We start from the raw sequence: 17396 nt of genomic DNA, 5'->3' as shown, positions 1-17396 counted from the left end.
AGGTCAAACTGAGGCCAAACTACCTGAGGCCAAACTGTCTAAGGTCAAACTGAGGCCAAACTGTCTGAGGCCAAACTACCTGAGGTCAAACTACCTGAGGTCAAACTGAGGCCAAACTACCTGAGGCCAAACTGTCTAAGGTCAAACTGAGGCCAAACTGTCTGAGGCCAAACTACCTGAGGTCAAACTGTCTAAGGTCAAACTGTTTAAGGTCAAACTGTCTAAGGTCAAACTACCTGAGGTCAAACTGTCTGAGGCCCAACTGTCTAAGGTCAAACTGAGGTCAAACTGTCTAAGGTCAAACTACCTGAGGTCAAACTGTCTAAGGTCAAACTGAGGCCAAACTACCTGAGGTCAAACTACCTGAGGTCAAACTGAGGTCAAACTACCTGAGGTCAAACTGTGGCCAAACTACCTGAGGTCAAACTGTGGCCAAACTACCTGAGGTCAAACCATCTGAGGCCAGCAGTTAGCTCTCACAGTCACACAGCATTATGACCAGGCCTCTGTAAATCTCTCTACAATCCCACGAGGCCTGAGTCGGCCCCTGACTCCTGCTAACTTCAGCTGCTTGGAGCCTCTGGGGCACCGGTTTTAAATATGCGTGTGTGCTGTGACCTCTAACCTTTGGCTCTGAGTAATGTTGATGCTGAGCCTCTTTAAGTTGTAGGTAAACGATGAGATGAGTGTTTCATCTTCAGCACAGTCTGTCATTTCAGCACACACCCACCCTGGGTAATGAGTCAGCCTTTGTTTAAGCGAACAACGCCTATAATTACCGTTCTCACATCCCTCACACCGTCACAGCTCTTATTGTGAGGCAGAGGCAGACAATACACTCTGCACCCCCTCCTTAAAAAGCTGATGAGTCATGAATAAGTGTAATGTGCAGCCTGGGAGGTGTTACAGGCTCATCAGCTCCTGGAGCTGCCACGGCTCATTACAGGCTCACACAAATATAGAGCTGGTTATCAAACCGGTTGTTATGTGTGAGTGTGACATGGATGGTGGAGTCATCTGTCTCTCTGCTGTTTACCAGCCACAATACACACTGACTGGTTCAAAGGCTCTGTGGTGGAGGATAAAGAGCTTCATGATGCACTCACACAGCGCCCTGCTGTGCACTACAAGCACTGAGACACACCGCTCCATCAGCTTTATCAGCTCCCAGTACTGGGCACAAGTTTTAGATGTTTACATTCTTATTCTGATCAGTCCTGAACTCATCCTGCAGCCTGACACTGAGCTCAGGCCTCCACCAGAGTCTCAAATGTTCAGAGACCAGAAGGACCAGGAGTCCTGCAGCAGATGGTCCAGCCCCCACAGAGCCCTCATCTCAGCATCATGGAGTCGGTCTGGGATCAGAGACAGAGACACTGAGACAGGCTGAAGCCACAGAGGCAGCTTCTCCAAGATGCTGGAGCAACCGACCTGCCAGGTACCTGGATAACACTGTGTGCAGTACTGACCTGACTCTTCATGTTCAGCTCCTAAAGTATTTGCACTGTACTGCAGTTGTGTATGTCAAGGCCCTTTCACATAAAGCACAAATAACTGGCATCATCGAATCGGCCTCCAGCGACGCAGCTCTGTGAGGCGTGCGTAGACACAGCTGTTCTCTGAGCTAAGTGTTAGTGTGCTAACGTGCCATTTAGCAAGTTGTCCGCCATCTGAGTTTAGTCTGTTAGCAAGCACACATTTGCATGTGCAAGTACAGCTCAGGGCACTGGTAGTGCAGACAGGCAGGTCATAAACCAGGACACTGGACACTGATGGTGTTAGAGGAAAAGTCAGAGGATCGCCGACACAAATGTCTGAACTGGTCAATGCTTGTTCCTTATTAACTTCATCTATAAAATGTCAGAAACTAGTAATAAATAGTTCAAATGTCCAAGGTGATGTCATGTGTCCAAAAAGCTAAAGAAAACAGAGAAGGGAATCCTCACATTTGTTTGGCATCTTTACTTAATCAATGCCTCAGGCAATTGATTGATTGTTAAATTATTGATCTGCTGCTCAAATAAATGATTAAATGACTCTAAATCAGCTCTAAAGTGACTGAACACATAACCTAAGGCTTGGACAGGAAACTGAGGGACGACTGTCAAACTAATTACCGCTGAAAATCACCTTCAGTCCTAATTTGTTCAGTCGAATCACGTTGCATCTCCTAACACTGTTTTCTTCCCCAGAACACTCTCACCTATTGTCAGAGTCAATGTGAGAGAGAGACAGTCCACATGGGGTCCCAGCAGGGGTCAAAGGTCAGAGAGGACGGGGTGTGTGTGTGTGTGTGTGTGTGTGTGTGTGTACCTGCAAGGCGCTGTTCAGGAAGCAGCTGTTCTGACCCGGCTCATTGCTCAGCCCTTTACTGGGAGCGATGGATGTCATGGTGCGTGGCGTCAACATTCTCTGCATCCCTCCACCACCACCGCCACTGCCGCCTACTCCACTGCCACCTCCGCTGCCACCAACGCCACTTCCACTGACGCCCGACATAAAGTAGTTCCTCTTCCACGACATATTCCCCTCTCTCTTCGCTCTCTCCTTGTCTGTCTCTCAGCCTTGCTCCCTGCAGAAATCAGCTTCCCGTCGTCCGTTCTCGTGTGGACGGGGACACGGCCATTTCCTCCAGCTGAGAGGAGGATGAAAACAAAAGTATGATGAAGCCTCCCGACAGGATGGACAGAACAGGAAAGTGGAAAAATTATGAGGAAATTTGTGAGCACAAAGAACAAAATGTCACTTAGTTGAACTTGAACTAATTTCTAAATTCCAGGAATTGTGATCAAGGATGTTCAAAAATATAAAAAGTGTCCCGGGTTTTCGCTCTAGCAGTTCCAAGGTTTTATTTCCTTTGCTGTAAATGCAGATAATAAATCTTCAGTAGTTAAATGTTCACAGTTTTACGTTCCTCAGGTTCTGTATCTAAGGATCCTTTAGCTCAACATTCCAATTAATAATAAACTGCTTAGGTGTTTATTCTGTATTTCAAGAATCCCAGAGGTTCTCTGCTTTATAATCCGTGACTTTTAGGGACTCATCCGTCGCCCTGTGCAGCAGCCGCTGCAGGTGAGATGACCTTTGCCCTCCTTTCACATGCCAATATGTGCAGCTGAACCGTGCCTTATCCTCCTCTTCGCCATCAACACCCGCTGCAGCCGGAACCAACACCAACCAGCCTGCAGGCCGGGTCAGAGGTCAGAGGTCAGAGCCTGAGAGGAGGCAGCCAATCAGGATGGATCTGCAGAGAAAGGAGGATGATGAAGTGTTTGAGCGGTGTGTTCTACATCAAGGTTTCTACTTCCAGGACAACGACAATGAGACTCCTGTGCCGCTCACCTCGGTAAATCTAAAACTTCTAAACACTTCACAGAATACAGTTTAATACCGTCTTCATAATCGTGCTGAAAGAATCAAATGACAGGAATAAGTTATCTAGCTGCATGAATTCAGTGACATTTCTATCGTTTTTGCAGTATATGCTGCTTAACATCACTCAGAAACTGCAAAGCAGAAGCAACTGGACAATTATTGAACTGCTGATAAAGAATACAGTACAACAGGAAGCGTTTTCTGTGGCCACGGTAAAGGAGCCGAGATGAAAAACTAACACTGTTAAAGAAGCAGCCGCTTTGTTTCTGACTGCAGATCAAAGTTGTGAAAGGGTAAAGGTGAAGACGAGGCTCAGCAGGTATGAGCAGACTCTTCTCTTCTGGAAACCTGGTGTTACTCAGACATAACCGCACTTCAGAGCTCAGACCGAGGTGCAGCTCTGCAGGTACAGAACTCATCTCTGCTCTCCCACACTGCAGCCCGACTGTCTGCTCATGTTGCCACAGCCCCCAGGGCTATTTCTGTCAATTAATACAAAGCACACACATTAAATGAGAAAACAAATACAGACAGGCGGGGACTGTAACCAGACAAAAACACGCCCGTCTAAAGCAGAGCTGCGGAGAAAATCTCTGACTGGTCAAGACTCAGAAGACAATCTGAGAAGAGCAAAACTTCTTTCTGTTCAGGCTGTTTGACGTCTGACAGAAGAGGAGACAGGAGGAGACGAGCAAGAGGGACGAGCCCTGCCGGCGCTGCAGGGCTGACTGTATCTGCTGCTGTCAAGTTCAGCCACGTCTCTGTTGAGATTCAGCGTTCGTGAAGAATCAATGTTATTGGAAAGTGACACTCAAAGCTGTGTAGTCACCTTTTCATTGTGTGAAAAGTCACAGTTTGAATGTCAGCCGGATTAGTGCTGGCAACTGGTGGCTCCGAGCTGAAAACAAGCTGAACGTCAGCCCACACACACCCAAACCCAGTCCCGGATGGTCAAACATTTTACCATATTGGATGAGGAGTCATTTATATCCCACGACCATCTGATGGCGTACAATACAAGTATCAACTCAGCAGACTGAACTTGGCTTAAAGAGATTCCAGGGTCTGCCCTGTGGTGGTGCTGAACATTAAATCGCCCAAATGAAAGACAATAAATATCCACAAAAAGAGGAAAAGGGAAAAAAACACAACCAACAGCAAAGGGACAAAACAAGTGGAGAAATCAGACGGCACTCAGAGTGCAAACCTCCACCGAGGCAGCTCGCTGTCCCCATAGTGCCAATACTCCCAGGATGTGTGACCCTCAAAACCCGACTCCATGGCCATGAAACCTCCCCTGGCACTTGGAATCACGTTGATATCATCATCAGTTGGAGAGTTCTTCAAGAAAAACCATATTTCACTAATGGTGGGTTTCTTCAGGATGTAGATCGGTAATTGCCGACACCTGCTGATTCAGCAAAGTTTCAGCCAGAATCCAATCCTAATTCGAAGTCTACAGCATCAGGTGTCGTCTCACAGGAGCCAGTTTTCCATAAGCCCTATGTGAACATTCTGAATCAGCAGATCGGGAATACGACTTGGATCCAGATCGGACCTCGGTGTGTGGTTGATCTTAGGGGGATGGTAATCAGGCGGTGTTTGTCCACATTGTGTATGGAGTTAGAAGCACACAGTATTGAAACTGGCCCTTCTCACAATGCTAACAGATCCTTTAAGGATCTGAATGATGATCCAGATCAGCACCGAATACAACAGCCTGTTCCGTGGACCGTACCCCACCTCTCCAAAACATCTCATCCAAATGCGTTCATTACTTTTTGAGTTATGCTGTGAACAAACACAAGTAACAGCTTCACCTGTTAATCCAATATAAATGGAATCCATACACGTCACTTACACACATCAGCGCAAAAAGACCAGAAGTGACTGGAGCATTAGAGCCGAGTGTAAAGACCTGAGATGGGAATGTACCCTAATAATGGCTCCGATTTAAAAGACAAAAAGCAAACAAACTTTCCACAAACTGCTAAAACAATTAAATAACTGAATAAAATCAGAGGTTGCGTGCAGGACACCCGGCAGCCTGCTGTGAACACCTGGCCGATGTTGTCATGTCAATGTCAGTATTTGTGAGAATGAGACTTGTGAGACAGTCAGAGGAGGAAGACGAACCAGCTGTTTATACCCAACCGTTGTCGTCATTCTTCCTTATTTTCAGATTTAGATCCGATTCAACTTTGTCATTACACATGTACAAGTACAAGGCAACGAAATACAGTTTAACATCTAACCAGAAGTGCAATAACCAGTGAGGTCATCATCTACAGTATGTACAGTATTACAGTATCTATAGTATCTACAGTATGTACAGTCAGTACTAATTTACCAATGATATGTACAATTGATATTTACAGTAAGATGTAGGGTAATGTACAACAGACAACAGATGGATTTAAATTAGAAGCAATGGACAGGGTACAGTGAGCTTATAAAACTAGTGCGACTGGATGAAATGGGATGTATTCTGCACATAAAGTTAAGACTTATTTAAGGCTGTGAGTTAAAATAAATCTGAGCATGTCGGTTTTATCTGAGCCAAATGTTTCTCTAAAATGTCTTCTGGCCTCGGGACGCGAAGCTCCTCCTGCTGCCGACCTTGTTGGCGGCCAGTCTGGGCAGATCTGGGGCCGACTGACTCAAAGGAGAGCTCATGAATATACAGCCGTCCTTCAGCGCAGCAGCGGCACCAAAATAACCCAGAGTTTGAAATGTGGAGCGCTTTGATCTCTTAAATCCACCGAGTCAAAGGAGGAGTCTGTGTCTCGTCGTCTTCCTCTGAGACTCGATCTGCTCTGCCTCAGCCAAGGACACGTCGGCCGTGGACGTCTGAGCAAATGATGTCCATCACAACTTGCACGGCCTGAGGTGACGTCAGTTGCCATATCTTAATGACCATAGACTATAAACTCATGACTTTTTGCTGGAGGAATGACTTTGAGTTGTTCACTTATCAGAATAGGTTCATTTTGTGGATCCACTGTCTGTCGATCAATCAAACAGATTTACTAACACCCGAAGAACAAAGCCACCTATGTTTTCCTAAGCTCCTTCACAGAATGTGAACCAAGCTGTCTCAGATGATCCGGTACCGGGCTCCAGACTAACATTTAATACGGGCGGCAGCACCAGTTTTACAATCTAATGCAGAGCACTATATTTTTCATAAATTACTTCAAACACCCTTATCACCCAACGTGCATAGCTTATATTTATAATGACATTCAGGAAGAGGGAGACTTATGGGGGACCATAAATGGGAAAACCACTTCTGGAACAAGTTTCCAGCTTTTTTTCTGTATAATCACTGTAGAGCTCTATATCCTGGCGATCAACATGGTGACAATGACGACACTGATGATGATGATTGGGCCGTAGATTTCAGATGAAGCATAAACCAATGAATTGTGCACATGCTTTGCCATTTGTGTATGTGATTTATTTGTAGCCCATTTTCCTTCCGAAGAAGACTTTCTGCCCTTTGCCAGCAACCGATAAACGTTGTGATGACAGCATCACGAGACTGTTGCGTCTTGTCCATGTTCATTCATGCATCAAGTGTGTTCATGATCATGGACTTTCTTACCAACAAGACCAAGATAATGAACCTGACTTCATCAACCATAATGCTTAACACAGGAGTGCCCCAGGGCCGTGCGCTCGGTCCGCCTCTCTTCACCCAGGACTGTCCCCTCAGCCACTCCTCCAGCGCCATAGTCAAGTTTGCTGATGATGCCACCGTAGTGGGACTCATCTGTGACAACAACGAGACCTACTACAGACAGGAGGTCGAGCATCTGGTCCTAAACACCACAAAAACTAAGGAGGTCATCATGGACTTCAGGAGGTCCGGGAGGGCCACACATGCCCCACTTTTCATTAACGGGGAGGAGGTGGAAAGGGCAGGGTCCATCAAATTTCTGGGAATCCATATTGCCAAGGACCCAACATGGTCACTGAACAACTCCAGCCTGGTGAAGAGAGCCCGGCAGAGGCTCTTCTTCGCAAGCGGAGGACGGGGGGCCTGTTGCGGGCGGTGAAGCCAGCTCAGAAGACTGTGGGAACTGTGCTCCCAGATCTATCGTCTCTATAAACTGACCACCTGCAGGGAAAGGCAAGGTCCATCAGCACAGACAAAACTCACTCGGAACATTCCTCGTTTGTCCCCCTACTGTCAGGAAAGTCATACCGCACTTTAAAAACCCGGGCTACCAGGCTGAGGAACGGCCTTTTCCCCAGAGCTGTAGCCTCTACCACCACCACTCAGTTCCACCCTCCCTACACACAGGACAATACTTGACAATCATCAATAAGGACTAAAATATGCAACAGAACCCACTTTGATGGGACAATATTTCAGTCTTTTATACTGTGAACTGCCCACACTGTGCTGTTGCTGCCTTTTATCACTGCACTTTAGTGGCCCTTGCTTTTGTCTACTGCTGTTTTGTTCAGTTTTGGGTTTATGTTGTTTTGCATTTAAATATCGACCCCTCTGCTTTTGTCACAGCGCCAAACTGAATTTCGCTGTAGAGATTACAGTGACCATAAACTTCCTTATGTCCACTGACGAAGGGAGCTGCTGTGTCAGAGCAGTCTGTTCACATTTACCCTGAAGAAACGACCACAAGCCTCTTCCAGTGTCATCCATGCTCATCCCTGGTGTGAACGCATTGTTCTAACCCTCACTCTCCCACATTCCTCAGCAGCAGCAGCTTCCATCAGTGGAGTGAATAAACAGTAAATCATCCAGACTGGGAGGAGCGCCTCCTCCTCCTCCTCTTCTTCTTTCAGCCATTATTTTCCCATGAACAATGCTGAATAATGTTCTTTACCCTAGAGCCCTGCGGCTGCACTCACACCCGCAGCAGACTCTTCTGCAGCATCACTGCAACACAGCGTCTCACTGAGGTGACGATGCACCGCCTCAATCATTTAGAACCAGGAGGTTCTAAATGCCCGCTCCGGGTTCGGCTGCACGTCCTGCAAGTTGTGGGACCGTCTGAAAGCTGAGCGTCCGATGTGCGCAGGGACGAGTCGTGCTACGGTCCGAGACTCCACCACGGGACACGAGTGTGCGCACACACGAATGCCTGTTTTTGGGAGTGAGCTCATGAAAAAGTCACTTCATCAACGTGAAAGCGGATTTTTAACTTGTACATCACGCACGGTGAACTGCCGAGGCATCTCTAAAGAGAGCTGTTAGACTTCCGCGGCACCTTGCCTCGTTAAATTCCGTTTACACAGCTAAAACTTTACAGGTGCTTTGCTTATAGAGCAATGTTTATTAGTCAAGAAGCCTTAATTACTTTTTTACAATTAATTACAAAATCCACATGAGCCGCGCTTCAGTCGGCAGAAACGAGCCCCATGCCACTGTCCCGTTTAACCGTAAAGTCACCTACGTCACTTTTAAACTCGGTGCGCCTGTTACTACTCTTCCTCCTAAACAGTGATGAAGCACACCAGGAGCCAAAGCCGGGAGATGAGATTAGACTGGAACACGCGGCCAAATCGCCTCCTGACGTACGGACACGCCGTTTTCCTTAAAAACGCTGGTTTTTAAACGGAGTCTGGCGTCGGCGCGCACGCTCCGGGGCTCCATTACATCACTTCCAGCAAACTTCACGGAGAACAATGCGGGCAAAGCAGCATCTCTGCTCCGTTTTAACCGGACGTGAGCTCTTCTGCCTCACTTATAAACACACAAACAGCGAATTCATCTGCGTACTGTCATCGCGTTAGCGTGCCGTTTCCCCGGTGGCTTGGAACGACGTAGTATTAGCTAGCGCCGGTGAATGAGCGCAACGGCCGCTACGTTCAAATCTCCCGACACCGTCCCGGTAAATGCGCAGATAGAAAAGCGGCGACGTGGCGTTTGAAAGCGGCTCACCTGGGATCGGGACACCGAAGAAGGAGCAGAAATCCTGCTGGTGCTGGAGCCGTAAGCGGTGGTTTTTGTGTTTGGAACGGCAGCGCGGAGGGGGAGGGGCTACTACCTGCAGCAATGGGGCGCGCGCAGGAGCGCGTGCGTTGGTGTGTGAAGACATGAGAGCGGGTGTTTGTGTGCATGTCTTTGGTGTGAGGGCACATTTCAGCTCAGGACATGGGTGGGACACTGCGGGGCCCCGGGGGCCCAAGGAGCCAGGGGCCCCTAGAGCTTCTGTTTCAGGTGACTCTTAAGCTTCCTTGCTGGAAAGTCAATCAAACATGACAAAGAAACGCCAAGACAAAACGATGACAAAAGTAAACAAAAACATGCACAGAGATACACAACAATAAGCACAAAGCGACAAAATGAGCAGGTAGGCTGATGAGACGCAATGACCACAGCCACGAAGCCACAACAGAGACAGAACAGCTGCAAAGAAGTACAACATGGCCACAACCACAAACAGCAGTTTACTTACTTTACGGTTTATAATGTCTCATTTACTGACAACTCTTAGTAACAAGGCAGGCCTACAACTTTCCTGTAGGCTGGAGCCAGTTTCGAGTGTTTGTGCTAAGCTAGGCTAAACACAGACATGAAATCAATATCCACACGGACATCTCCAGGACCAGAGCATTTCCATAGAAGCAGCAGAGCAGACTGTACAACGTGTGAGATCACCGCCACTATTAAAACATTGCGATTTAAGAGGCCATGAGCTTATGATTTGTAGAAAGGCTTCGTTTTGGTCGATTTAAAGATGATCATGAAGTTATGATTAGTTTAGAAAACACAATATAACTAAGGTATTAGGACAATAAAGACACCCAAAGTGAGCTGCAGAGCTGAAGTGTGTGTGTGTCACTGTATCGACCAGAGTATTGATCACATCAGAAGCAGTGGAGGACATGCCAGGTTCAGCTGCAGCCTGCATCCTCACACTGTGCAGGAGCTGCAGAGGACTCATGCTCATTACCAACACGTTCAGTAGAACAAACTGACTCAATACAGTTTCATTTTTCACTCACAGGTTTCACTAAACCATTCAGACATTCTGTTCTCCCTTATTTAGAGCTGTCCTGTGTCAGACGGGTGCATGTGGGCAGGCAGCCTGTACAGAGCACACACAGTGCGTGTATGGAGCTAACACTAATACTCTGGTGTAGCATGTTCACTCTCTGTCCTCCAACATGACATCAGAAAGCAGCAAACCAACATTTACACCTGAATCAAACCTGCACAGAAGAGACGAGGGGGCACTGTTAACCCACCTTAACATCACATGTTCAGCACAGCGACAGGAGCAGGAAACGCTGGGAGAGGTCCCAGCAGTGGAAAATGATTTTAACCCCCTGGTGAGAAGTTCCACTGCAGTGTGACAGCAACAGCAACACCGATGTGATGATGCTTATCGCTGTGGAGGGTTGTGGCGCTTCACACCATGGGAGCAGGTCTGAATAAATAGATGCTTATCTGGTAAAGTCAACAGAAGTTGGTCTGAAAGCACCTCCACTCAGAAAACCTCTGTCCACAGGGTCAGGACACAAAGCGAGCACAAAGAGGCACCAACATTCCACACCTCTGAGTCACTGTTGTCTCCTGTTGACGTGTAAAATGCCACTGACAGAAACACAAGTTGACGAGGAAGTCGCCATCTCATTTCCTGTCTATGTCCCTGCACAGCACCGTGTGTGGACGTGGACCAGCCAGAGAGAACTAACACATTTCACACAGGTCAACATGATGCAGAGGACAAGCAACACACCGCTGTTTCTCTTTTCTCTGTCAAGCACTCGGGGGTTAAAACAGTGTCCTGATTAACTGGACTGTTGAACCGCTGAAGCAACTGCTGCTTTGAAAATGTTGAAGTTCCTTTTTTTCCATATGAACCAGTGCTTCTTTCCAGGGAGAGCCTCCAACAAGCAGCAGTAAGGAGGTCAGAGGTCACAGCACACAGACAACAGTGATCGGTGGCATAGCAAAGCTACAAAACAGCCATCGCCACACATGTCCAATTAAATCAACATTTCCACAGCTAATGTGGCCAAATGTCTGTGTTTATTGTGAAGGAGCACTACAAATAAGAAAAACTTAAAATATGACACACGACAATATGATGCAGGAGAAAAAGGCTGTAGTGCAGCTGGTTTCGTTTACTCGTCAGACATGTCAAAGGCTGATTTCTATCATTTTAACCAGATTTTCCACAGATTCAGATTTTTCTCTTTTTTGATTTGGTAAAGTTTGAGGAAAATAATAATAACCACCTTTATTGGCCAAGTATGTTACACACAAGGAATTTGTTTCTGGTACAGAACCGATGGCAGCCATCTGTGGCGCCACCTCAACCGATGGCTCTAACCATCGGGGGCAATGGGGGGGTTCAGCGTCTTGCCCAAGGACACTTTGACACATGGACCGCCAGTGCCGAGATTCGAACCGTCAACCTTCCGGTTGGGAGACGACTGTGCCACCCACTGCACCACTGTCACCTCCCAAAATAAATCTGGAATTAATATTATTTCTCCTGAAACCACATCCAGATGCAGCTTTAACGTTGAGTCCTGCCAGTTCATCACCAGGCATTTTCAGCTGAACCACAGAAAACAATCCAACCAGCAGAGTGAAAACAGACGGAGGCTTTTAATGATGAGGCGGAGCTTCAAACCGCACAGTGACTGCTTGGTCCTGATCTGGCTGCAGCAGCTTTTACTGGTTTCCAGTGGAGTAAGCGTTCAGTTTTTATACTTAGGCAAAAGTAGCAATACGCAGTATAAAAACGCTCCAGCACAAGTGACAGCCTGTAAGTGAATTTACGCTTTAGTGACATTTCAGGCTGATTTCTAAAGGCAGTACTCACAGCAGGTACTGTGTGTGTGTGTAATGAAACATAACTGTGCAACAAACAGTAATGTTATCAAAGGTTATGTATTAGGCTAGTAATCCTTACTGTAGTACACAGTAGTATTGTGTGTACAGCTCACTGTCACCGTTTTACTACTGTGGGGCAGGTTATTAAGTTAATCTATTTTTTATTATTACTACTTTGTTCTTGAACTTTATTCTTGTAAAACCAGAAAAGTACTTTCACCCTATTATGACTCTAATCTTGAAATATTCCAGTAGGTTTGTTTTATTATCACTTCTTTGTTCTCAAGACATTTTCACCTTGCTCCCAGTGTTTTTAGTTTTCCTCGCTGGACAACAAACATTAATGTTCAATTTGTTTTCTGAAACAAACATTTGTTCTTTCCTAAGTTGCACACACACTAAAACCTTTATTTCAGCCACTGGTGTTTTGGGTTATTTTCTAACACGTGGACAAACTGAACCCGATGACTGCGGCTGCATCACAGACTGTGACCGGCACAGCGAGTCCCGTCCACGTCTTCATGCTGCTTGAGTTAGTGTTTGAGGACGAACAAAGAGCTTGGTGAAGTGGGAGCAAATGTCCGTCTCTCTCATTCAGCTCGCAGACAAAAAGCTGCTGTGATTTGAATACAAAGAGAGCACAGCTCAGCAGCGGACCTGCTCATTACGGACTCCCAGTGTGTGCTCACTGGGCGTGGGAGGCGTCCTGGACCAACGGTTCACTCCTGCTCCACTGTGTCGAACCATAAACAACACCGATGGCTGCTCAGATTACCAGCAGAACTTTTTTACCCTGTTCACCAAATAATCGTGCACACTTCTGCTTCACAGAGGTTTCCTGAATACTGCAGTGTAAAAGTACTTTATTGCAGGTGTTCCATAATCTGTAACATCCTATTTTATGACTCAGTAAGTAGCGGTTTGTTTCCCAGTAATCTCCTAACAAGTGTCTTGGAATATGATTTGGTAAGAGGGATCTGTTCCCCCTAATGCCAGGTCGCACAACGCAGACTGAAATGCTACATGTGAACTGTGTCTAAACAGACAGAGTAAAGTTTCTAATATAAACCAATTAGTAAAACTCATCACTGGTGTTCAAACCAAATCATCTGCAGTCAAATCAGTTGAACTCACTGATTATTTTACTGCATATTAAGTGATTGTGTTTTATTGATCTCTTATTCATCCTGAAGGAAACTGTTGTGCCAAAGACACAGCCCACACAAAACCAGAAATCCAAAATATGTACGTAGCAACAGGACAAAGAGCAGAACGACACGTGTTCGCTGAAGATCATCTACCCGAAGTAAAAAGGTTACTGTTCTTCAACCCTTTGGTTACAGCATAACTTAGTCTCTTCTGAAAGGTAGCTCGATACGTGTTACAACCAAACAGGGAGACTGAGTAGAGGAGGCACTGAACCAGGGTGACAGAGGCACAGACAGAGCAAACGGGCAGCAGCAGCATGTGTGTGTGGAAAACCACGAGCCTGATCCGGCTCCATGTCAAAGCTGCTGACGGCGAGGAGATGAGCTGTCTGCACTGTTTAGAGGAGTAAACACAGTCAGGAGGCGTAGGGTTGTCAGACAGCATGTGATGGGTCCAGGTCGTGTGCACTGCCCCGGGATTAAAGAGGGACGGCCACGCGCTGCCTCCGTCACTTGTCCCAGCCAGGACCGAACCGGCAACCTGCTCTGACCTTCAGCTTCCCACTGCACACGACTGATGTTACACTCATTACAAACGGCCTGAGGCTGAAACAAACACAGCATCATGGGACATCACACTGTTACAGTACCCGTGTGGGTCTGTTTCCTGTATGACATCACCACTGTTCCCCCATACTGCACCTGTACTGTTGACTCTCCCAGTCATATGATGGTACTACACACACACACACACACACCTCGGGGCAGGTGAGTCATCTAGTGCACTGTGTGTGTGCGTACAGACTGTTAGTCACCTGTTTGCTCTCGACTGTTTGTCTGACACATGTAGCACCTCCACAGACTCCATTATCTTTAAAGCTCAACGAATCAATAAAGGATCAACGAGCGTCAACATCCAGCAGCGTCTCCTGCTGCTCCTCCTTCAGCGGTTTGGGACAATGTGTAACACACTGGAACATTATTAAGTGCTTTGTTTATTTCTCTTGATGCTGGAGAGGTTTTCTGAGTTCTTTTAGTTTTACCACTGCGTGTGTGTGTGTGTGTGTGTGTAGGTCAAGAATAATAAGGATGACTGAAAGCATGGCTGTGATGAACATGATGCAGTGACACTGAGGCAGACTAATGTCCCCAAGGGTACAATAAAGTCCATCTGGTCTTATCTTATGTTAAACAAGCTCCATGTGGATCTGAAAAGAGAAAATATGTCTTGTTATTTCCGTTTCCTCCGTGTCCACAGTGACACATCGATTCACAGGTACACGAGGAACTATTTCATTGACATTTAATGATTCTTTAATAAACCTGCTGTAAAGTTCTTTATGACTGTTTTTTACCAAGCTCTGACCCGGGGCGACACCTGCAGCAGCTCTGCTGCCCGTCACTTCTCTCAGACTCAGGAGCTACTGCTACTGAACTTAGACCGACAGTGGCCTCCTGTTTAGGAGCTTCTCCGCCTTTTAGTCTTATGATGCTTCTGTAAAAATAGCCACAGACCTCACAGTGGCCGTGTTCACTCTGCTGTCTGCTGCTGACTAGCTGGTTTGGGGCTGTTATAGGTGGACTTGTTTCTCTTTTCATTGCACTAAGTTAGCTGTGAACTTCACAGGTCAAGGAGGTCAAGAGAAAATATGGAGGCCACTAACAAGCCACGAAACATCTCAGACCACAGAGGAAAGAAAAGACTGCTGAGCACAAACAAGCAAAGTGCTCATTCACAGAGCTTGAGGGAGTGGGACAGGAGAGAATCGAAAACCAGGTCCAAAAACAGAGAGGGAGGCAAAATCCAAGCCAAACTGACAGAACCAGACCACAACTGGAGAAATTACAGACTCAGCTCAGAGGCAGCCAACATGCTGTTAAACTGTCAGCCCCTACCAACGCTGAGCATCATCTTAAAGAACAACAACTATGTGCTCAGTTCACACTACTTATTCTGTTTTGTTTTGTTATTTGACCACAGGTCCTCAGTCCTGGGTCCAACTCTGAACTGAAGGGGTGTAGCTTATGATATTTTATGCTTGTTATTTTTCCCCAAACCCATGCAGAGACCAACAGTGAATGTGGTGCTCTGAGGAGCGAGGAGGCTGCCGGAGGAGCTATGCGTGAGGATACAAGAGAGCATCCTTTGCTGAAGTCATTTATGGAGTGACACACCCCTTTACTGAGAATCAGTTGGTGACTGGACATTTCAAATGGAAGACAGGAGAAAAGGACATCTGGTGTCTGTTTAAACGTTTCCTTGATTCCTCTCTCCTCACATCTTAAGTGGCTGGGACTAAAACGTCAAACCATGAAAAGCCACACAGGTAAAACTCTAAAGTGAGCGGACAGCAATGTCCACATACTTATGGCCATGTATAAGTAGTAACGTTTGGAAAATGGTCAGCAGGGACGAAAAGTGTTGCTAATTAGCTGAAACATGTCCAAACAGAAGCATTGTCCTTTAAAGAGTTCAGGTTCTACTGCTAAGACATAAGGAAAATTAGCAGATTATTGAATGGAGTTTGGTGCAATGACTTGGAATTAGCGTGTTACTCTGCAACTACACTTGTGCTCTCTCTCCCTTCTTGTGTGTGTCTCTCTCTCACCTTGACAAATAGCAAACGTCCTCCTCCTCCTCTTGTGTGGATCTCCTTCCTCACACCTCCTCCTCCTCCTCCTCAGGGAGAAACACAGCAGTGATGAAGGCAGCTCGTCTCCTCCTGCTCTAGCTCCCGCGGCTCTCTTTCTCTCCACGCTTCACTCTGCAGTCGTCTCCCAGGTGACTCGACCAGGGAATGACATCATCCCTGTCAGGACACACACCTGTTTCCTCAACAAGCCCCACCCCCCCCGCTCATATGTACTTCCTGGATCTCTTAAAGGGAAAGCGTCCGTCGCAGTGGCAGGTTCCTCATTCTGATGATCATGTGTCTGGATGCCAGGTTGATCCTGATGAGCTGTATCACAAAGCTGGTCATCAGCCTGTCTGTTCACTCTGGGCTCAGCCCCAACCACAACGTGCTGAAAATAATATGATACAAAACCTGCAGTCAGACCAAGACCATCGCTGCCATTCACTCTGTGTGGCCACTGTATTAGGTACACCTGGTTAAAACTAGGTCAGATTCACCTGTTGTTGTACTACAAATCCTCCATGAGGCTGCTATTTCTCATTTCCGTTTTCATGTCTTGCTGATCATATGTGCAGTTTTTGGCCTTCTTTCCTGTTTGCATTAACAACAATCATGGACACATTAATCAGACAGAGACACTGCTGGGATTTGAACCCACGATCTCCTGTTTACCAGATAAGCCACCTCAGACATGCAAACTGCACTGATTACACAGTATTAACCATAACAAAGGTGTGATCTCAACTCAGGACCTGTTTGTTTGCCCTCTCCTTCCCACAGTCAGTTAGTAACTACAATCTGTCTCTAACTTGAACAAAGACATTTCTCTACCTAAACCAAAGCACAACCACATGGGTTTTGGAGCACACTGAAGAAGTGAACCTCTGTACAACACAGTACAGTTCAGCCTCCTGGATATGGAAGGTTTGGACATGGGCTGTAGACTAGTGTCTTCTAAAAGGAGAGCCTGGATTCAAATCCCAGCAGAGCCTCGTGCTGATGTGAGGAAATAATTATATTGAGCAGATTAAGTTCTAACAGACAGTGATGTGATTCAGGGAAAGACATGACAAATGAGTGTGTGCCCTCTGAAAGGGGAAAACCTGTCACACACTGCTTCAAATAGAGCACCACCTTCAGGCCAAAAGTCACACCGATTCACACAAAGAGAACCTGGGATTTAAATTCAACATGTCCACAGCTACACCACACATTAGCCTCTCTGAGACCCACATGTTGGCAGTTGTGTAAAAATTACACCTGGCTCCAGTTTTTCTGCAGCACAAATGAGTATCTTCTGATGAGCACATGGTGCCCGCATGCACATTCCTGGGTGATGACACCAATTCTGCTGTTGTCTTGGTGTTTGTGGAGCTGGGGGAAGAAGTGATTGTTGCTGTGGTTACCCTCCAG

The 17396-nt window shown here is 46.6% G+C and overlaps 1 protein-coding gene across 1 annotated transcript in view; it reads right to left on the bottom strand.

The window, feature by feature from the left end:
- Positions 1-9410, bottom strand: part of LOC109972998 (inactive ubiquitin carboxyl-terminal hydrolase 54) — a 41974-nt gene extending 32564 nt beyond the window's left edge. Inside the window, 2 exon segments of the mRNA XM_074527684.1 lie at positions 2314-3244; positions 9290-9410. Coding sequence (XP_074383785.1) covers positions 2314-2523 — 210 coding nt within the window. The 5' untranslated portion in view covers positions 2524-3244; positions 9290-9410.
- Between the last annotated feature and the right edge of the window lie 7986 nt (positions 9411-17396).

The sequence above is a fragment of the Monopterus albus genome, unplaced genomic scaffold (genome assembly GCF_001952655.1).
Source record: "Monopterus albus unplaced genomic scaffold, M_albus_1.0 scaffold277.1, whole genome shotgun sequence".
In the NCBI taxonomy this organism is placed as follows: domain Eukaryota; kingdom Metazoa; phylum Chordata; class Actinopteri; order Synbranchiformes; family Synbranchidae; genus Monopterus; species Monopterus albus.
The sequence above is the reverse complement of the archived record's forward strand: the minus strand, read 5'-3'. Positions and strand labels throughout refer to the sequence as shown.